This window comes from Vombatus ursinus, unplaced genomic scaffold (assembly GCF_900497805.2).
Source record: "Vombatus ursinus unplaced genomic scaffold, bare-nosed wombat genome assembly UNPS02014807.1, whole genome shotgun sequence".
In the NCBI taxonomy this organism is placed as follows: Eukaryota; Metazoa; Chordata; class Mammalia; order Diprotodontia; family Vombatidae; genus Vombatus; species Vombatus ursinus.
In genome coordinates, this window is record NW_020954585.1 from 47,608,127 (window position 1) to 47,631,657 (window position 23,531).

At 35.3% G+C, this 23,531-nt stretch overlaps 1 protein-coding gene and 1 pseudogene across 1 annotated transcript in view; one reads left to right on the forward strand and one right to left on the reverse strand.

Annotated features, from left to right (window-relative positions):
• Window positions 1–4,616: 4,616 nt before the first annotated feature.
• Window positions 4,617–6,527, reverse strand: LOC114051964 (annotated as a pseudogene).
• An 11,056-nt stretch (window positions 6,528–17,583) lies between these two features.
• LOC114052175 (cytochrome P450 3A4-like) overlaps window positions 17,584–23,531 on the forward strand; it is a 44,723-nt gene continuing 38,775 nt past the window's right edge. Inside the window, 1 exon segment of the mRNA XM_027874655.1 lies at window positions 17,584–17,657. Coding sequence (XP_027730456.1) covers window positions 17,587–17,657 — 71 coding nt within the window. The 5' untranslated portion in view covers window positions 17,584–17,586.

A 23,531-nucleotide genomic window follows, 5' to 3' on the forward strand; every position in this document is an offset into this window, starting at 1 on the left:
TAAGGAAGTATTTTCTTCAGTAAGCTTTTGGACTTCCTTTTCCATTTAGACAATTCTGCTTTTTAAGTCATTCTTCTCCTCATTGGCTTTTTGGATCTCTTTTGCCATTTGGGTTAGGCTATTTTTTAAAGTGTTATTTTCTTCAGTATTTTTTTTTTGAGTCTCCTTTAGCAAGCTGTTGACTTGTTTTTCATGATTTTTTTGCATCACTCTCAGTTTTTCCTCTACTTCTCTTACTTGTTTCTCAAAATCCTTTTGAGCTCTTCCAAGGCCTGGGACCAATTCATATTTTTCTTGGAGGCTTTGGATGTAGGAGCTTTGGCTTCATTGTCTTCTTCTGGTTGTGTGTTTGGATCTTCTTTGTCACCAAAGTAAGATAATATAGTCTGACTCCTTTTTGCACTGCTTGCTCATGATCACAAACAATTACTTGAGTTATAAGCTCTTTGTTAAGGTAGGGGTCTGTTTCCAGTGTGGAGAATGTACTGTCCCAAGCTTTGGGGGTTTTGTGCAGCTGTTTTCAGAAATAGTTCTAGGGACCGGCAAATTTTCAGTTCTTCCAAGGTGGTATGAAAAGGGGTGAGGTGTTTACTCCTTTCCTGGCCTGTACTCTGGTCTATGAGCATTTTTTTCTGTCTTGGAACTGTGAGGAGGATTCTGTCTCCACAGGCACTACAAGCTTCACCATGCCAGCACTCCTCCTCGCCCCAGGATCGCCACTCAGAACTGTGACCCAGATCGAAGCATGGGCAAAGCAAGAGAATCCTGTACCAGCAGAGAGATCCCTGCAATCCCCCTCTGATCAGCCACTTGATTCACCTTCAGTCTGTGGGCCCAAAGCTGTGGAGGCAGCCGCCGCTCTGGGGCCTCACTTAGGGTCTGGGGCTGAGAGTGCTCTTCTCCCTCACCATAGACACAGACTTTTCCTATTGACCTTCTAAGTTGTCTTTGGCATTCATGGGTTGAGAAATCTGAAAACCACCACAGCTGCCCATGATTCAGTCCTCTGAGGCCTGCTCCAGGTTCACTGTGGCCTGCGTGCCCATGCCAAACTGAATTCCTCTCCCAGCCTGGCGTGATATACCTTCCTGATCAACCATCCATGTTATCTTGGGCTGGAAATTTGTTTTACTCTGCCTTTTTGTGGGTTCTGCTGCTTTAGAATTTGTTTAGAACCATTTTTATAGGTATTTGGAGGGGTTTGGGGGAGAGCTCAAGCAAGTCACTGCTTTTACTCCATCTTGGCATGGCCCCCAAGGTAGTGTCTTTAAGAAAGAAATCTGTCTAGTAAAACCCAAGATAACTAGATAGGTTTCATCCATCAAAATTTACCTTTCTTTGAACAGAATACTCTCAGATAAGGGCATGATACCCCATGTGTGGAGACGAGAGAACAGAACAGGACAGGACAGGACAGGACAGGGCAAGAATTACTAGGTGTCCCTCAGGGTTCTGACCTAGACTCTCTTCTATTCTCCTGCTAAGCTACTTCACCTGGTGAGTTCATCAATTCCCACAGATTTAATTATCATTTTTATGCCTATGATTTTCAAATCTATCTATCCTGCCCCAAACTCTCCATTTATCTCCAATTGACTTTCAGACATTTTGAACTGGATGTCCAATAGACATCATAACTTCAATATGATCAAAACAATTCATTATCATTCCCCACAAACATCCTCCCCACCTTTGCTATTTCTGGCAGTATCATGTTCCCAGTCCCTCAGATTCACAGCCTTGAAATTATACTTGCCTACTCCCTATCTCTCACCCCCTCATGTCTAATTTGTTGTTAAGGCCTGCCAATTTTACCTTTATGACATTTTTCAAAAATCTTCTCTTCTCTGATGGTGCTCCCACTCTAGTGTAGGGCCCGATCATCTCACATCTAGATTATTATAATAGCTGACTAGTGGGTCTACCTGGCTCCAGTCTTTCTCCACATCAATTCATTCTTCATTTAACCATAAAAATGAGGTCCCTCAAGTATAAGTATGATCACATAACCCCCTTCCTCAGTAAACTCTGGTGGCTCCTTAGTGCCTCCAGGAGCAAATACAAAGTGTGCTCCCTAATGCCTCTCCAGTCTTTTTCCAACTTACTCCCTATCATCTATTCTTTGATTCACTTTCACTGGCTTCCTGGATGTTCCACAAAGAAGACACTTCACCTCAGGCTCCAAGCATCTTCTCTGCCTAGTCCCTATACCTGGAATGTTCACCCTCGTTTGCTCTGACTATTGACCTCCCTGTCTTCTCTTAAGTCCAATACAAATCTGACCCTCTACAGGAAGTCTTCCTCAACCCCTCTGAATTCCAGTGCCTTCCCTCTGTTAAATATTTCCTATTCATCCTGTATATGGCTTGCATTGTATATATTTCTTTGCATATTGACTTTCCTGTTAGATTGTAAGCTCTTTCAAATCAAGGAATATCTTTTGCTCTTTATGCAACCCCAGCACTTAGTACAGTGTCTGGAACATTGCAGACATTAAATAAATGTTTTTTGATTGTTTGATTGATTGATTGATGCATCTCTTCCAAAGTCAGATTCATTGTTCTAAACTTGCATCTTCTTTTTTTCACCTATCTCTTTTCTCTTGCCATTTTTAAAAACCAGGTTTAACTAGGAAAACAAAGAGAGCATCAACCCTTATGTGTACTTGCCCTTTGCTGCTGATCCCCAAAACTGTATCGAGTTGAGATTTGTAATTATGAGTATGAAAGTTGCAGCTAGTTGCCTCTTGTGGGAGTTTTCCTTCAGAACTTTTAAAAAAAACATCACTTTTATTGACATCTTGTTTTCATATCCCCTCTATTTCTAAATATATCCTTCCCAACCTCTACCACTAGGCTATACCCTGTAAGAAAAGATTTTTTTCAACAGATATAAGTAATTCAAGAAACCTTCCCCCTGCAAATGATAAATTTATACAGTATTACTATACATTCCCTAGGTTTCCGCCTCTGCAAGTCACTATAATTACAGCATTCACTTTCCCCCCTCTTTTCCATGTTGTGGTCATACTTTGTGCTTCCCTTGTTCTGCTTATTAGGATCAATTCACATAAAACTTCCCATGGTTCTCTGAGGTTTTCACATTCATCATTTCTTATAGTGCAGTTGATATTCATTACATCCATTTAGCACAATTTGTTCAGCTATTTCCCAAGTGAAAAGCATTATTTTTTTTGTTCTCTGGACCTTGCTTTTCAAGGAACACAGTATATGTTTACTACTCTTACTAAAATTCAAAAAAATTGTGATTAACATCTTTGACTGACTGATGCAAACACTGGAGACTTTTACAAACAAGATTTTGTTAAATGGAAGCACAATATTAATAGCAGACATTTATACAGACTTTTTTTGGGGGGGGGTTAGGCAATGGGGTTAAGTGACTTGCCCAGGGTCACACAGCTAGTAAGTGTTATGTGTCTGAGGTCATATTTGAACTCAGGTCCTCCTGAATCCAGGGCCTGTGCTCTATCCACTGTGCCACCTAGCTGCCTCTATACAGACTTTTAAGATTGGCAAGTACTTTACCTATAATATTTTATTTGATGCTCACAGAGGAAACTGAGGTTCAGAGATGTTACGTGACATGCTCAGGGTTCAATAAGAATCTGAGGTGCAAATGGAGCCCAGGTTACCATATGCAGGGATGTATAGTAACTGCTTAGAGAGCACCCCAGTTTAAGCCTTGGAATAAACTCTATGATGATTTTTTTGTGGGGCATATTTTATTTTCACAGAATACCATAGATTTTTATAGCAATGGAAAGAAGGGGATACATTATAGATGCTTCTAATGAATCAGTTCAAAAGGAAAGAAACTGAAATGTCTTCTTCATGTAATCTATTACTATGGTAATAAGGTCAAACAGTCTTTAATTTATGAAATTTGTTAACAAGTTCCTATAGGAACATGTTTTGGGCTAGAAGGGACCTTGGAAGCCATCTAATGCAACCCCTTCATTTTACAGATAAGGTAACCAAGGCCAAGAGGATTTAAGAGACAAAGATTACAGAGGAGTAGTCTGGATTTGAATCTTGGTCCTCTGATTGCAAATCCAAACCAATATGGGTCCTTTGATTTTGCAGACAATATTTAGAATGGATAAAGACAATTTGTATTACCCAAGAAACAAGTAGAACAGACTGAGACCTTTATTTGTATAGCTAGCCAAGAAGACCCTCATGTCCCTGACTATATTATAAAGTCATTAATATTGCAATCTAAGCCACAGAGTTTTCAAAAACAATGGTAAAGAATGATTGGCTATAAGATCAAGATAAGTGCTATTAAGAGAAATGGAATTATTCACAATTAAAAAATATAAATTCTTTGAAAAAATATAATTTACAATTAAAAGTCTGTATTTTGTTATGTCCATTGAAAAGGAAATGTCATTTGCCTTTTAGAAGCCAAGATAAACTTAGCTTCCGCTCACTGGATTTTAGTAAGAAAAACTAGATGAAGTCACTTCACTTAAGTGTAGTAAATGAGATCATAACTCAAATCCTGAAGATTGTAAATATTCCATGGTGAGTGTAATGAAGGCAGGCCTTTATCTGAGGACAAAATTATTGAAGATCAGAAAAGTTACTGCCTCAGTGAGACAACTGCCTGCCATCAGATTTCTTCTTGTTAATGTGCTTGAAGATTTTGGACTTGTCCAAAATTTTTGGATGTCTGGTAGCCAAAACCACCACCACCACCATCACCACCTCTTTTTTGCAACCTCTTGCCCTGGCTGCTGTTCAGATTTAGGTCAACAAATGGAAGTACTTTCAAACCAAGTGATAAAGTGACTTGAGGTAAATTGAAGATATTCACATTGTAGATTTGCTTCAGAGAATGGGAATCATATGCTGGAACATAGGATTTATATGCGTAGTGTGTCAATTTATGAAGGAAGTGGTTCTCTATTAGTTTTTCCAACTGAGATTGAATGTCAGAAATTTTTGACTGGAAAATTCTAATTCACTTAATGGTACCTTGGCTTGCTTGTAAAATAAGCAAAGCATGACCTCTTCTGTTTATGCCTCTGGCTGTTCTACCTACACAACGAATATATTCCTTTGGATCATCTGGAGGGTCATACTGGACAATCCAATTTACTTCTGGGATATCTAGCCCTCTGGAAGCCACATCTGTACATAGCAAAATTCCAAAATCTGCATTGCAGATTCTGAACTGAAAGAATGTAGTTGTCTGCTTATTTTGCTTCTGCTTGCCATGAATGGTCATGTCAGGTAAATCAACGTAGTTCAGAAGCTCATAGTGGTATTTCACTGACATACACAAAGAAAAAATATACCATCAGCTTCTTTTTCTGGTTCTTCTTGAGGAATGTAAAGAGTAGAAGGAACCTTTTCTCAGAAGGACAAACTACATATACCTGTTAAATACCTTCTACTGTTGCAGTATCTTTATCATCATCAACACCAACATACAACGGCTCCTTTTTAAGGGAAATTTTTGCCAGATCTTCTACCTTATGAGTTTGCATGCAGAAAAGAGCAACGTTTGCCTGCATTTTGGCAGAAGTTTGATAATCTGATTCATTTCTTCCTCAAACCCAACCTCAAGAATTTGGTCAGCCTCATCAATAACAAGACACTGCAAGTTTTTAAACATAAATCCTGGGGTGTTCTGCATATGGTCCAGAAGTCGGCCATGTGTTGTCACATAATGTTGATCCCATTTGTAAGTTTCTGTGCCTCTGCAGATCTGTTACTGCCTCCCATGATCAAACCATAGGTATGCACATGGTGAGATATTAATTCCTTAAGTACACTAAAGCATTGCATAGCCAGCTCCCAAGTAGGTGAGAGGAAAAGGACACCTGTTCCATTCCTAGGCATGAACTTTAACTTAACAATGAGTTCTATTGAAAGATGAGGAATGCCAGGGTTTTGCTCCTGCCTATTTTTGTAGCTGCTAGAATATCATTGGCTTCTGGAAGTGGTCTGATAATTTTATGTTGGATCTCAGTCATGTTAGTAAAGCCCATTTCTGCTATTGCCTTCAGAGTGCTTTCATTGATGATATTACTAAGTGAAGTGAATGAAGTATCCTCAAAGGACCCTGTTAGACCATGAGAAAGGCTGGGCAGTTCTGCATCCTCTTTCTGATCCTCCACCGTGTTTTCTTTTGTTTTTGAATCTTTCTCACTTTGACCATCAGTTAGTCTTTCACCATCCCTGTTAGTCTTCAGTTTATGCTTTTTTGTTTCCAGGTCCTGCATCAGCTGTTATTTTTCTCTTCTTTTTCTTTTTTAATTAAGAACTGGGGAGCTGTGCAGTTGATTTTCTGCTAACTGCTAACACTGTAGATTTCTTGGGAGATTTTTCCACTTTGATTTGTTCTACTGTTTCTTCTGATACATGCTCATCTTGGATTTCTGTTATATTGGTCCCTAAGGACTCTTTCTGCTTTAGCCACTGGTTCCTCTGATGCAGCTTCTCATTGTGCTTCTAGATCTTCTTGCACAGCAACTTCATCAGAAGGTGAGACATTTTGCCAGCTGGCCCTGTTCTTCTCCTCCATCACTTTGACTGTCTTTTTCCTGTTGCTTCTTCCTCATACTCTGCTTTTCTGGCCCACACATGAGACCAGAACTTCTAAAGAGACAAAGGTGAGGATTCATATCCTTTGTTTAATACTTAGGATTTTTTTTTGTCAAGAGGATTTATTTTCAAAGTAGAAAAATGTCCTATGGCACATGGACAAATTTAATTCAACACAGTTTGCCTATTTAGTGTAAGCAGGCTATTAAAAATTAACTTACTATTATTAAGATGGAAATATATAGAAGGCCAAGAGAGAAACAATTAAAGTGTTGTTGGGGACATAATTAATTTGATTTACTTATAAAAGCAATAACATAAAATTCTTGATTGCAAACAATATGGATTTTGAAGACCAAAGTATAGCAGATCCTTTTAATTCCTTTGTTTTATGAGAGAAAAATATATAGTATCAAAAGTCATGGGAGTGAATAAAATAAAATTAATTTCAGCAAGATTCTTAATTCTACCTTACAACAGACTAGTATCATTAAAACCTGAGTACATAGTTAATATATATTTATTATATTTTGTGACAGTTTTTGAAGTTCAAACTATATTGGGAGTCTATTACAACCACATCAATCTAACATTCTTTTACATGACATTCCAGCTAGTTGGTCTTCATGTGTATAATATTTTTTCTTTAAGATGTCATTAACATTTGTAACTACTTCATTTTCTTTCTATTGTTTGGTACTGGTTGCTTATTGAACTCTAATTGATTTTCTTAATTGTTATAGGTTCAGACACTCCTTTCACCAACTATACTCATTATCCTGCAGGCTGTACCAAGGACCAAGAAGGCAAACCAACACTAGAAATTCTCCTTCTCATTCTACTCACCCCTGTCTACAATCATGCCCTAGATTTTCCTTCTATGGTCCAAAGAAACTGAATCCTAAGATTTCAAAAGTAACAATTTACTTTGTGAAAGAAACAAAGAAAAAGAAATGAGGTGTTTTTTTTTTAACCAGAGGAGATGAATTCTTAGATTTTTCAGATGATCTTTTGGATGTTTGAGGACTATTGTATAATGTTCAGTGTTGTTAAGTGTCACGTACACTGATCCAATTGATCATGTTCCAAAAGAAATGGCACTCAATGGATTAGTACAACTTGATATTACTATTGTGATTCAATGGATAAACATAGATAAAGCCATGAATTGAGTGTCTATTATTTTTTATAAATAATTATCCTTGACAATTATTGTAATGGTAAATGTAGTAAAATTGTGGTGAGCATGTTACTTATTTTTCATATTCTGCATTTGACCTAAGCAAAATATTTTTTATTTTGTGGATTTTTAAAAATTTTTTTCTTTTGGGTCTGTATCATCTTTCACAACATGACTAATATGGCAATATGGTTTGCATGACTGAACGTGTATAACCTACATCAAACTACTTCCTGTCTTTGGGAGGGGGAGGTCAGGGAGAGAAAATCTGGAACTTAAAAAAATTTAAATAAATATTAAAAACTGTCTTTATATGAAACTGTAGAAAAATGAAGTATCATTTCTTTAATATTTTGCATTAGACATAGTTGTCTAATGCTACAAACCACAAAAGACATTTTCATAAACTTCTTGTCTCATGTCTAGTATTCCTTAAAGTCATATCATTGTCATTTAGTTGGATGGGCAATGTGTTGGTTTTGATTATCTTAATTTTTTATAGCCAAGTAACTGATCAGAATGTTCATGCAGAAGTCCAATTTAACACTGATAACTCTGGTAAGGGGACAAATCATTCTTTTAGTTCTTTTTCCTTTTCCATTCCTTCCATAAACATTTGAGTGTAAACACCGACAAAAACTTTGAGCTTACTTTGATCAAATTCAGTCTTAGAGATTCGTTACAAATCACACTCTTTTGGTTGTGTTCCCTTTGGGGTTTCACCCAAGAACTTCAGCACTTGTCTTCTTTCTTATTTCTCTATGCAAATGGTAAATGGATCTTCAGTTTCCACCGAAATATTTGACTAACAATTTATGAAATACCAAATAGGCCTTCTTTCAGGTGATAAAAAGTGTAAAAGAAAAGTATTTATGCCTAAACTTATAAACAGTCAAAAAGAACTCTCTTAACATATCTGGTTGGCCTATATTTCACCCAAGGATATAATGTGGTTGAGGTACAATCAAAACAGGAAAACATTTGGGGCCACTAGAAAACTAACCCCTATCAAAGTTTGTGCTTCTTACACAGTCCTTCTGTCTATGGTAAATAATGGAATTCTGTTATTTTAACCCCCCCCCCCACTCCAAACAACTTAAGTCCTCTGCCTATTTAAGAAGGGCTCTTGAATGTTTGAAAGAAAAATCAATGATGGACTATAAAATGGTATTGGTGGAGAGACTAGATATTCTTCCAGCTGGAACATTATAAGACGTTAGATTCTTGTTTTTACCATCTCCAATCAGTAATCGATTTTTCTTTTGTAATGTTTCTTGTTTTTGGTTAGTCCTTGCCATTCTCTTTGACCACTCTAGTGTAAACCTACATTGTCTCGTCCCTACATTTCTGCAGTTACTGGAGTAGGTTTGTAACTGGCCTCCCTTCCCTTGAATCTCTCTCTACATGAGTCCATCTTCTGGATCCATACCAGATTATTCTTCCTAAATTTTTACTTACAAAATGCCATTTTCCTAGTCAAATTTTTCATTTTTTCATTGTTTACTAGGTTAAATACAAACACCTGATATCTCATGTAAACATCTGTCACTAAAAATAACCATAATAGAGCATTGGCCCTGAAGTCAGGAGGACCTGAGTTCAAATCCAGCCTCAGACCAAACACTTGGCACTTACTAGCTGTGTGATCCTGGGCAAGTCACTTAACCACAATTGCCTGAAAAAAAAAAAAGAAAAAGAAAAAAATAACCATAAACATATTTTTCTGAAATAAACCTTAATGTGGTATAAAAGTGAAATCTTATTGAGCAGCTAGGTGGTACAGGGTATAGAACACTTGGCTTGGAATAAGGAAGACCCAATTTCAAGAGTTCAAATCTGGCCTCAGAAACTTTCTAGCTATGTGAGCCTGGGTAAGTCACTTAACGATGTTTGCCTCAATTCTTAATCTGTAAAATGGGCTGAGAGAGAAATAGCAAACTGTTCCAGTACCCTCACCAAGAAAACCCCAAATGGGCCCGTGAAGAGCTGGACACAAAACTGTCAGAGCTCAACAACAATGAAAAAGGTAAAAAAAAGAAGAAGAAAAGTCACTCAAAAATTTTCTGAAATGCCAAAAAAACTCTTGAAGTCTGACTACAAAAGCATAGTGTAGACTTGTGTAAATATAATTGTAGCCTTGTCTATATGAATTGATGCAAAATAAAATAAATAGAGCCCAGAAAACAATATATGCCCTAACCACAAAAATGCAAATGACACAAAAAATAAATGTAACAAAAGTATAAAAATCAAATGAGATTTATATGAGGACATATGGAAGACACTCCTAAAGTACCCCTTAATGGAGGTGAGAGGTTCACAAGTATTACGTATTGCTTGTGTAAAAACATGTATTATTTATTTCAATGTATTGATCAGTTGTATGAAAAAAAAATTCACTCTAAAAAATCCTATTTGTCATAAGGGATGGCTTTTGGGGAGTGGCAGGTGTAGGAATAATTGGAGCCCTGTGGTGATGTAAGACACAAGAAATACCAATAAAATCATAAAAATATTTAAAAAACCAATTAAACTCCAAAAAAGAATCCTACAAACCACAGGCAAGATTAAAAAAATTGAAAGTTAAAAAGTTAATGAGTAAAACTAGAACTTGTTTTTTAAAATCAGTAATCAATTATCTCATTGGGTTTTAAAAAGAAAGAAGAAAATCAAATGGACTGTATGAAAAATCAAAAAAGGTTTCCTCATAACCAATGAAGAAAAAAAAACATTTATTGCGAGTTCTTTCTGTCAAATATGTGCTTATAAAACTGACAATCTAAATAGAATAGAATAATATTTACAAAATATGAACTTCCTAATTAACAGAACAGGAAATATTTTACTTAAAGAATTCATCTTAGAAAAATAAATTGAATAAGCTATAAATGAATTCCCTAAGAAAAAAATAACTGACAAGGAATAGATGGATTTACAAACAAATTCTACCAAAAATTTTAAGAACAATTATTTGTATAAATAAAACTCTTCCAACCCAGGGAAAGAAAGAATAGAAAAAAAGGATAATTATTCTATATACTGTTTACACTGTTTGAAAAATAGTAAAGAAATCTTACCAAGTTCCTTCTATGACACAAATATAGTTTTGATGCTCTCACCAGAGAGCTATAGCCAATTTTCCTAAGGAATATTGATCCAAATTTTAAAGAAAATACTATCAAAGAGATAATATATCCTAAAGATAATACATTATAAGCCAATTGGACTTATGTTGGGAATGCAGGAGATATGTCATATTAGAAAAACTACAAACATAATTGACAATAGCAATAATAAAACCAGTCAAAATTATCCAATTATTATTGTTGCCGTTGTTGTTTGGTGTTAAGACTTTTATTTCTCTAGACCTGAAAGTGTATGTGTGCAAAAAGCTGATGGAATAGAATGCAATTCAATTCTTTTAAGTATATAAAAGAAAGAAATTTTATAAACATTTTAAGATCTGAAAACACCGTATTTTGGAGACGAAGGAAGATTTCGAGATCCATTATTCAGCTTTTTGATAGTTACATATTGTCATCAGATAATTTAAATAAATATAGCTGTTTACAGAATACAACCAATCCTGTTAAAAATTTTAGAAATTATAAACATAAATAGCTTTCCTTAAAAAGTAAGTAATGTGTGCCTAAAACAAAGAACAAGCATCATCTGTAACGGGAATCAGTTAGAAATCTTTCTAATAAGATCAGGAGAGAAGCAAGAATGTCCTTTATTACCACTGCAATTCAATATTATACTAGAACTTCTAGCTGTAGCAATAAGATGAGACAGAAATTAAAAGAATAAGCATAGGCAGAGAGGAAACCAGTTACCACTTTTCACAGATGATATGATGGTTTACTTACAAAACTCTAGATAGTAAACTAAAATTTAATTGAAGCCATCAACAATTTAAGTACGGATTGGATACACAATATACAATAGCAGATGATGACAATAAGTTATGAATTCAAAGATTCCAAATATTAGGATAAGACCTCACTATTTGATAAAACTACTGGGAAAACTGGAAAGTAATCTAGCAGACATTAGACACAGATCAAAATTTCCTACTATCTATCAAGATAAGCTCAAAATTGGTACATAATTTAGAAACAAATGGTAATATCTTAAGGAAATTATTGGAGCATGGAAAAATTACCTGTCAGATCTTTGGGTAGGGGAAGAGTTCATGACCAAACAAGAGATAAAGAATTTCATGGGAAGTATAACTAATAATTTTGAAAATATAAAATTAAAAAGGTTTTGCAGATGGAGCAGCTAGGTGGTGCAGTGGATAGAACTCTGGCCTTGGAGTCAGGAGGACCTGAGTTCAGATCCAGCCTCAGACACTTGACACTTACTAACTGTGTAATCCTGGGCAAGTCACTTAACCCTGATTGCCTCACCAAAAAGCAAAAAAATAAAAAAATAAAAAAAAAAGAGAGAGAGAACGGTTTTGCAAAAACAAAACTAATGCTGCTAGAATTAGAAGAAAAGCAGGAATGTGAAAAAATATCTTTGCACTAAGTTTCTCTGATAGAAATCTCATTTTTAAAATATATAAAAAAACTAATCAAATATATAAAAATAAGAATGAATTCCCAAATGATAAGTGGTCAAGGGGTATAAACAGGAGGTTTTTTGAGGAAGAAATCAAATCAGTCGTCATATTAAAATGCTCAAACCCACTGATAATTGGAGAAATGTAAATTAAACCATTCTAAGGCACTATACTCAGTAACAGCAATATTGTCATGATGATCAACTGTGAGTTAGCTACTCTAATCAAAACAAGATTCAAGATAGTTCCAAAGGAACCATCGTGAAAAGTGCTCTTACCTTCCAAAGTGAGAATTTATGAACTCTCAATGTAGCTGGAAATATACTTTTAAAACATTCATTATGATACCAGACAACTCTGAAGGACATTATGATGAAATATGGTATCCATCCCCAGAGAAAGAACTGATGGGTATCAGAATACAGATTGAAGCACACTTTTTAAAAAAACTTTTTTTTTCTTGAGTTTTTTTATTTTTTTCCCCACAACATGACTATAATGCAAATGTTTTACATGACTATACTTGGATAACCTATATCAAATTGCTTGCCTTCTCAGTGATGGTGGTGGGGAGGGAGGAATGGAGAGAATTTGGAACTCAAAGTTTTAAAAACTAATGTTAAAATGGTTTTACATATAACTGGGGAAAATAAAATATTAAATCTAAAACCTACATTATGGTTTTTGTTTTTTATTGCTTTCTTTTTGCTACATGGCTAATACTGAAAAATGTTTTGGATGACTTCACATTAATAATTGATATATTGTTTGCCTTTGTTAGATCTGGGAAGGTGAAGTGGGGAAAGAGAAATTGGAACTCAAAATTAAAAAAAAACGAGTGTTAAAATTTTATCAAAAATCTAATTATGAAATATTTACCAAAATATATGAAATATATTTTAAAATAACACCATTTATGTGAGCAGATTGGTGACACAGTGGCTAGAGCACTGGCCCTCTAGTCAGGAGAAACTGAGTTCAAATCCAGCCTCAGACACTTGCTAGCTGTGTCATCCTGGGCAAGTGACTTAATGATGATTGCCTCAAAAAAAAACATTTTAGATTCTCATCTGAAATAAAGATTCACCTTTAAAAAGAGAGGAGTAGCAGCTAGGTGGTGCAGTGGATAGAGCTCTGGCCTTGGAGTCAGGAACATTGGTTCAAATCCAGTCTTAGACACCTGACACTTACTAGCTGTGTGACCCTGAGCAAGTCACTGAACCATGATTCCCTCACCAAAAACCAACCAACCAAAGAAACAAACAAAAAACACCACTTGGAAGCACCTGCTCAGAACCATGGATTGGCTGAAATGACAAAAAAAAAAAAAAAGAAAAGAAAAAAAGAAAAATATTGCAGGGGGATGTGGTGAAATAACAAACTTTCATAGAAATCTGAAATAGTCCAGTCATTCAAGAAAGCAACTTGGAACATATCCACAAAGCCATTAAACTGTATTTTCCCTTTAACTTAGTAATATTCATACTAGGTGTATAACTGCAGTGAAATCAAAGAATTAGTAAAAGCACCCATACATACAAAAATATTTACAGCAGTTCTTTTTGTGGGGACAAAGAATTGGAAACTGAAAGGCTGCTTATCAGTTCAGAATGGCTGAAATAGTTATGGCATATGAATGTGATGGAAATCAATTGTGCTGTAAGAAATGATAAAGGAAATCATTTCAGGAAAGCCTGAGAAGACATATATGAATAGATGCAAAATAAAGTGATCATAATAAGGAGAACCATTTACACAGTAATAATATTAGAGCAAAGATAATAAACTGTGAAAGATTTACAAACTTGAATCAACTCAGTGACCCACCACAGTTCCAAAGGACTCATGTCAGAAAATGTTATTCATCTCCAGAGAGGGAAGTGATGAAATTAGAGTGCAGATTAAAGCATTTTTCTTTTCTTTTCCTCTTTCTTTCTTTTTTTTTGGGGGGGGGACATTGCTAAAGCAGTAACTTCTCTTGCATGACCACTTTTGTAACAGGCTTTGCTTTTCTTGCTTTCTGAATGGGTGAAGGCAGATGTTGAGATAGGGAGATAATCTAAAACTGAAAATAAAATAAAGTAGAATGAAAGCAGAAAAATAAAATATGTGACTTAAAAATAAAATAAAATAATTACAAATAAGACAAAACACTTGGGAGTCTACCTGTTAATACACAGAGGAACTATATGAACACAATTATAAAACACTGTTTATACAAGTAAAAGGCAGATCTAAATAATTGGAAAAAGTTAATTATTCATGAGTATACTAAGCCAATAAAATAAAATAACAAAATACATAAATTAGTTTACTTATCCAGTGCCACCTCAACCAAACTACCAAAGGATTACTTTATGGAGCTAAAATGATAATAACAAAATTCATTTGAAATTTAATTTCATTCAATAAATATCAATGAAATACCTACTATATGTTAAGAATTAAGCTAAGTGCTATAGATAAAAAAAAAAGAATGTCTCTTCCCTCAAAGAGCTTACAATCTAATTGGGGAAGACAATACATAAAAAGAAGATGAAAACTGAGGTGGTTGGAAGTGGGAGAGAAGGTATCCAGAATAGCAACATGATTATGGTGGAGTAAAATATAGGGTGTGTAAATGGTGGGATAAGGGACAAGAACTCCAAAATATCCAGGGAATCAATGAAAGAAAATGGAAAGGAAAATAGCTCAGCCTGATTTCAAACAATACTACTACCAAACCATAGTTGTAAAAAAAAATACACCTTGGCATTGGGTAAGCAATTATGGATAACAATATAGAGAAACAAATGAGCATAGTAACCAGATTTTGATTAAAAAAAGGTCCCAGATTTTGGGGGAAGAAATCAATATTCAACAAAAAAAGCTCAAAATGGATAGATGATTAAGATAGAAAGCACATTAGAGGAGTATGGAAAATTACTTCTCAGATCTGTGGATAGGGGAAGAGTTCATGACCAAGTCAGAAATAGAGAGGTTCACAGAAGGTAAAATGAAAAAATTTGGTTATATAACATTAAAAAGACTTTGCACGAATAAAACTAATACAGCTAAAATTTGAAAAAAGAAATTGGGAAAGCATGTTTGTAGGAAATTCCTCTAACAAAGGTCTCATTTCTTTTTTATTACTTTATTTGAAATGTAAATACACAATGAAAAAAGAAAAAGAAACATATTATAAACTTAAATACTAAAATTTAAATACAAAATAAGAAAAGCAAAAATGCATTACTCTTGAATCTTTATGTCAAAATTTCTGTTAAGTTCAGGATTTATTTTTTTGCAACCAAATCCTGAAAGTCTGACAATTAAGAAATGTCCATTTTTTTTTCCATTCAGTATTGTGCTTAATTTTGCTGGGTATGACATTTTCATCTGCAACCCCAATTCTTTTGCTCTTCAATGTATAGTGTTCCAAGACCAACAGTTTTTTAGTGTTGATGCTGCTTGGTCTTGTGTGATTCTAATTGTGGCTTTGCTATATTTGAATTGCTTTTTTTTTTGTTGTTGTTGTTGTTGCTCCTAATATTTTCTCCTTGAGCTAGGAGTTTCAGAATCTGACTATGATATTCATGTAAGTTTGTCTTGTAGGATCTCTTTCAGGTAATAATCAATGGATTTTTTTATATTTCTACTTTCCCCTCTTGTACTAATGCTTCAGGACAATTTTCTTCAATTATTTCTTGTATTATTATATGATATGATATTATATATATACATATACATATATATTATATTCTTTGGAGGTCTTCAGAGAAAGACTAGGTGATGAAGTGGATAGAGTACCAACCCTGGAGTAAGGAAAACCTAAGTTCAAATCTAGCCTTAGACATTTACTAGCCATGTGACCCTGGGAAAGTCACTTTACTCTGTTTACCTTAATTCCTTATCTGTAAAATTAGCTGGAGAAAGAAATAGCAAACCATGTATTTTACATGCCAATATTTTTGCCATGAAAGTTCTATATGTGGTCACTAAAGGTCAGACATGACTGAAATGACTCAGCAACTAACAAGAGAAAGGTTGGATGAGCACTTGCTTGGTCTGCTGCAGACAAGATGTTTATTCATGCATTTGCTGTAGTAAGAGGACCTTTCAGGTCCCTTTCAACTCTGAAATCATATGATTATACGATTTAGGGAAGGGATGAACAGATTTCATTTTCCTATCAGTCATTGGAAGCAAGAAGTTAGTTTGTGCCTGAGGCTTCTTATTTGTCTTAGGATGATATCTCTAATGCTGGTCAGCATCTGGGATTTGGTCACATTGTGACTCTTCTAAAAAAGACTTCCCCCAGGTGTGTTTCTCTATGGATTACTACAGAACATTTGGTGAGCACTTTTCCCTCCTTGTGGTACTGCCTCTTTAACAGAGATCAATCTTAGTAATAGCTAATAACTTATATAGCATTTAAAATTTACAAAGCACTTTGTAGACATTAATTCTTCTGAGTTTCAGAAGAAACCAGTCAGGAATGTATTATAAATTTTATTTTTCAGATTTCTCAGATGAGAAAGTTATGGTACAAAGATAACACAACCAGAGCTTGGAGAGACCTTGGTGCTCTCTGAGACTCTCATTATTGCTGAGAAATGTTAGATCCTGTAAAACAAGTTTTCCTTGTCATAGAGGCCATAAGTGGCAGACCTTGCATTCAAACTTTTGCCTAATGAATCTGAGTTCACCTCTTTTTTCCTGGGTCTATAACTCATTACTTTCTTATGTTCATACAGCTATTAATTGTCACAGACAGAATTTTCATCTTTTATCCCAAGGACTAAGTGTAGTGCCTGGCACATACAAGCACTTAATACATGCTTATTGACTACTTCATTTGTGCTTTAGACCTCCATAAAACTTTAACTTCACTGTGGTTTTGAAACCACTATTTCTGACAAGAATTAAAGGTTTTGTATCATAACCATTATGTGTTTAAAATGGATAGGGTTAATTATTGTTTTCTGAAGTTAATTATCACAGATTTTCATGAACTTTTTCCCTCCCTTACAATAGATCAGTAAAGAAGCCCTTGAGACTTTAGAGATGAAAATTTGTATAGGATCCAGAAAACTTCCCAGTTGACTCATAGTTTCGTTGGCTGTCCCTTTAACTCCACCCCTTGTTTTCAGGTTATTATACACCTTTCAGAATTTTTCAGGGAATTACAACAGCACTTGAAGTTGAGGTATTAAGAACTAAGGTGCAAACAGAGACTAGGAAAAGACACAGAAATAGAAAGCTGAGTAGAGAGCACAACGATGAACATCATCCGAAGCTTAAGTGCTGGAACCTGGGCACTACTTGTTCTCTTCCTGACTCTCTTGTTTCTGTAAGTGAGAATCTCCTTTTTTCCCACTACAATTTATCAGGGATTAGGCAGGTCCTTTGTGAATATCACCAGACATTTCACAATGACTGGTTTCTAATTGCTTCTTACTCTTTGCATAAGGTAGATAAGGATATATTTGTTTAGTATTTCTGTAACTGAAAATGCTGACTTTGTTTATATAAATGAGTTGACATATTTTGCTAGAAAAAGTACCAAAGGAAAGAAAACTCCTTTATCAAAGGCTGCATTGTCTTTTTACCAAAAGAATAGACTTTTAGGATATTCGTTTGGTATTAGTCAAGCAATTTAAAAGCCAAGAAAACTCCTTAAAGAAACCTAAGTTCATATCAATTGCCTGTTTTTATTCTTTTCCAATTTTACTCCCTATTATTTTACTTTTCACAGTTTAAAAGGTATTTCCTTATGTCCAATTTTTTTTTGCAGTTTAATTGCTGACATTCATCTTGACAAAAACACTAGTTTTTTCTATCATCCAGTTTCTAGGGATTACATATGACACATTCTGCATTCTCATTTTCAAAGGCTTTGGAATGGGGCATCGCCAAAAGTTGAGTGCTGTTGTTCTGCTCCCTCTTTCTCTTTTGACTAATCACTGTGCTAGAAAGACAAGAAACTAGAAAACTGGTCAATGTCACAGATACATGTTAGAGATGGAAGCTTTTCTGTACAAACAATATGAATTGCTCAATTATGTCTAATGCTGTAGTCCCCACAAACTGATGAGGCACAAGGTCTCGTACTGGCCATAGAACTGGTAGCGACCCAACCTCAGGTCTTGCAACCACCCTAAACTTCAGCATTTGCTGTCTTTATTTTGTAAGGCTTCTGATGGCTTTAAGGACTATTATTTAATTACGTTCTACAGGATATAAATGTTTTGTGCTTAGGCATTTGCTTATTCCCTGGCATGTTGGTTAATTTATCACATAATGAGGCACCAGTCACAGCTAAATGTTAAAGAAAAATTCACAGAAGGACTTTGTAAATTTCCCTTTCTATTTTTCCTACAAACTATGAATCTTACTAATTTATTCAGGGAGTAGAAGTTGATATTCATATGCCCTTTGTGTGCTAATATTTTCAAAATTCCCTGTAAGGAAATAGAGAGTAATTGTTATAATTATCCACATGAATATAAAAAATGACCAGTTTGGAACAAATGAGGTTGTCTTTGAACCGGGAAATAGTTTAATATCATAATCCTGATACATAAATCTCTTCCTTAGAATATCAGGAAACACTAGAAGGTCACAGAACTGGAGAAATACGACCATTAGATACTATGGGATCCTTCTACATTCATGCCAAAATCACCGCAACATTGATGGCTTAGGAGACACTTAGCAAACTAGAATGACAACATGCTCTGGAGTGAAAGGCCCAAATTCAGATCCTTCTCTTGATGCCCACTTACCCATGTGACATTGGTCAAGGATCTTAAATCATTGAGCCTCAGTTACCTCATTCGTATAATAAGGGGAATCTGAAGATGGACTCTGAAGTGTCTTAAAACTCTGGATTTATAATTCTATTAACTTGTCACATAACGAAAGTCACAACAGCCAATGTGTGCTGCTTTGTGCCATTGCTGGCTGAGGGGAATGATGTATTACAATGTTTATAGGAGCATAGAATATGAGACCTAGGAAGGAATTTGAGAATTGTCTTCTACAACTCTCTTATTTTCTCCCTCATTTGACAGCTCAGGCACTCAAGGTTAAGACAAGAGAAGGAAGCTGCCTAAGAATACAACACAAATATAAAATAAAGTAACATAATTTAGTATTGTATGTATATGGAACCTATTAATTTGAGATTATAATCAGCAAACAGATATGCTAAGTCAAAAGGAAGGGAAACTATTCCTTAGATGAGGAAATAATATTAATATCAATACAGAGATGATTAATGCATTGCATGTCAAACAAGTTCTCCAAAATATTTTCTTGATTCTGTAGTCCTACCAATGATATATTAGGGTATCTAATTCTTCAATACTCAACCAAAAGTGGATATGACCATTGTGGATCTAATAGCAAGATTCTGCAATGCATTCTAGTTTAGGACAATGAATTCAAAGGTATTTGCAAATGAAAACATGGGGCAACTCACCAGCTCTTGATTTGGACCATCCTCCCTAGAAATGTCAAACACCTTCAGCAAGCCTGTCTTTTTATTCAGTAAAAAAGTCTTTGAGAAATTAAAGCTATGGGCATCTTTGATAGGTTCATGATGAGCATGAGTAAGCTGCAGCATATAATGAAATAAGAAAGAAAGGAAGTTAGGAAGGAAGGAAAGTAGAAAGGAAACATGGAAGTAAGAAAGCAAGACTTTTCCAAGTAAGTACTATATTCCAGGTGCTGTGGTACTCATTTGATCCTCACAACAATTCTGAAAGGTAGGTACCATTATTATCACCATTTTACAACTGAGAAAACTGAGAAAAACACAAGTTAGGTAACTTTCCAAGGATCACACATCTACTTAGTGTTAAAAAACTAAGAGTTTCTTCTCTCTAGTTCCAGTGTTCTAGCCACCAGCACCTGCTCTGAAGAAGTAGTGGTACAAAGATATCCTCAAGACGTGTCTTACATATCCCCCAATTTCTACCACAATTACTTATTGTGTGTGTATGCATAAATCTCATTTGTAATTAGCTGTGAACATGTTAGAGATATTAAAGAGATAGCATCCAATAGGAAAGAGTGGTCAATAATGACAAGTGGTATGGAGAGGTAAAGAACTTTGAAAATTGAGGAAAAAGTCATTGAATTTAATTTCACAGTTAAGAGATTGTGTTGCCATTTGAGGAAGCAATTTCAGCTGAATAATGAGATCATTAGCTGAAATGCAAATCATGTTAGCCTAGCCTAGACTAGAACATAGATTCAGCCTCCAGCCCAGGACAAAACTTGGAGATGGAGCCTGAAATCAGCACCCAAAACTCAGAAGATCTGCAGTACATGGACACCTAAAGATGATCTTGAACTCAGCTCAGCTCCAGGCTAGCAACTTGGGTTTTGGGACAACCTGCTTACCAGGCACTCAGTGCCCAAAACCCCAAGGTGAATATACTGTGGACTTAATGCCATACACAGGAAGAAATATGTATAACTCTAGAAGAGCTATCATGATGGAATCAACTCCAAAAGTTGTCTAAGCTAAATCTGTAATGCCAGGTTGCCTAGAACAAATGAGTGAAGTAATGACTAAACAAACAAAAAAAAGACAAGAATTACTAAGAGACCAAGGTTACACAAGTAGTAAACCAAGAAAAACATCCATACATCCATCAATCTATCTATCTATGCATCTATCTATCTATCTATCTATCTATTTATCTATCTATCAAGGAAACCTTGAAGAAAAGCACAGCTTGCTCCCAAAAATTAGAATCCCTAGATTAAACAATGAAAGAGCTAAAAAAAATTAAATTAAAATGGTATTATAAATTAATTGAGCCTGACATAGAAAAGAAATGGAAAAGAAATGAGAGGTGTGGAGGACCCACCAGGAAAGAGAATGAACTGTTTGTCACAAAGTGTACAAAACCTTAATGAAATAACTGCTTACTTGCAAATCAGAATGGACCAAACAGAAAATAGCAATTGTGTGAGACAAGATGAAATATTAAAACAAAGTAGAAAGATTGAAAAATAGAAGATAATATAAATTCTCTCATATGAAAAACTGACTTGGATAACAGATCATGAACAAATCATATAAGAATCAAAGGACTAACTGAAAGCAATAACTAGAAAAAAGAGCTCAGGAATTCTATTTCAGAAAGTCAGAAAAGAAAAAAAGTAAAAATTGAAAGAATTTGCCACAGTTCTGGAAAGAGATGTCTAAATGAAAACTCCTTGGAATGTCAGAATCAAATGTTCCAAAGCAAAGTAACTGTCACAAATATTGAGAAAGAAAGAATTTAAGTTATGAGTAGCAAAAGACAAGATCTTATAAGATTTAGCAGCTGACATTGGAGAAGAGCAGAGAGTGCGGCGTATGGTATTCCTCAAAGCAAAAGACATTCACTTAGAACTAAGAATAACTTACCCAGTATAAAACTGAATACCATTATACTGGGGGAAAAGGGATTGATGATGAAATAGAGAACTTCTAAGCATTCTTGAAGAAAAGACCAGCTTAAAGTAGAATCTTTACACTACAGACTTGACAGTAAAAAGATGTATAAAAAGGTGAGCATTTGAAAGATTTTTAGGAATGAGGTATTTGCATTCCAATTGGTCAAGAGATATGAAGCAATATCCGCTAAGAACTACAGTGCTAAATGAGGTCATGGAAGGGTCAGATTCAGGCCTTGGAAATGATTTTTATGATGTTTTGATGGTCTTCAAGGAGAAAGGAAAGAGAGGGGGGAAAATACACTGGGGAAGAAAAGAAGAGGAATGGAGGAGACATATAGCATAATTGAAGTAGAATTGAAAATAGGAATTCAAGTAGAATTGAATCAGAAATTCAAAGAAATGAGGAAGGATTGAGGAAGGGTATGACTTGAATCTCACTTTGAACTGAATGCAAAGCCAAGTGAGCAGAACCAGAAGAATAATTAATATTAGAGTATTTTTAGAAAGGTCAACTTTGAAAATCCTAAGATCTGTGATCCTCACAATGATTAACTATGTGTCCAAAGGATTGATAATTTAGAATATTGTCTATCTCTTGACAGGGCTGATGGTCTACTTATGCCAGAGGAGACATGCATTTTTGGATGTGGATAATGTGGGAATGTGTTTTGCTTGACTGTTTATTTGTTATAGAGATTTTGTTTCCCTTTTTCTTTTCACTGTGTGTGTGTGTGGAAGAGGATGTAGGGAAGTTGAGCCAATACTTACTAATATAAACAGTATTTTAAAAAAAAGTGAAGCCAGAGCCTAAGAGTATACTGAATAATGGTGGTTCAGGGACAAGAGTTCAAGGTAAAGATGAATAATAAGATTATGAAAAAAAAGATGTTGAGAGAAAAGAAATTATAAGATGTGGTTAGACAAGCAATTTTAGAATCCTTCACCATAGAAGTGGAATATTTGAGGTGATTATGAGATCAAGGCTGTTATTATCCCTGTAAGTGACTAATAGGAAATGGAGCATTAGGACATGGGAGTTGACACTAAAAAAAAGGGAAGCTAGGGTGTTTTGGGGACTAACTTTAAATTAATATTGATGTCACTTGGCATAAGGGCAGGGTTAGATTTCAGAGGAATAATGAACCAGCATCTGAAGTCCTTGAGAAAAGAGAGCTGTAATCCAATAAGTAACTGCACAGAATTGGATTGGGTAAGATACATCTGTAAAGAGTGAATCTTAAAGGAAAACAGGTTGGTGAGTGATGCCAGAGGAAGGGTCTGTGAGCAGCAATAAGGAGCAAGGAAGGAGTATACTGAGTCCTCCACCAGGATTAGTACATCTGAGGGCATGATAACCCAAGAGATGAAAGGAAATGTGTTGATAATAGAATGCAGATCCAGAGGATATAGTGGTATAGGTGGGCATGATAGGTGCCTGGGTGCTCATGCTTGGACCCCAATTCCAAGACCATGTTTCTCCCTCTCCTCAGAAATACTATCCCTGGCTATTTCTTCCCAGCCCAAGGACACTATTCCTAGCAATCACTCATGAGTGGACCTCAGCAGCACACATATCTCAATGACACTATACCTAGCAGTTACTCATGGATGGTCCTCAGCAACACACTTATCTCTCTCCCTGGTGCAGTAACAAGCTACATCTGTAGGGATTATTAGTTTGAACTGACTTTGTACTGGCTCATAAATATATTCATACCCAGTGGTCTCTATACCAACTCCCTACCTCATTATCTGCATCCTGGAC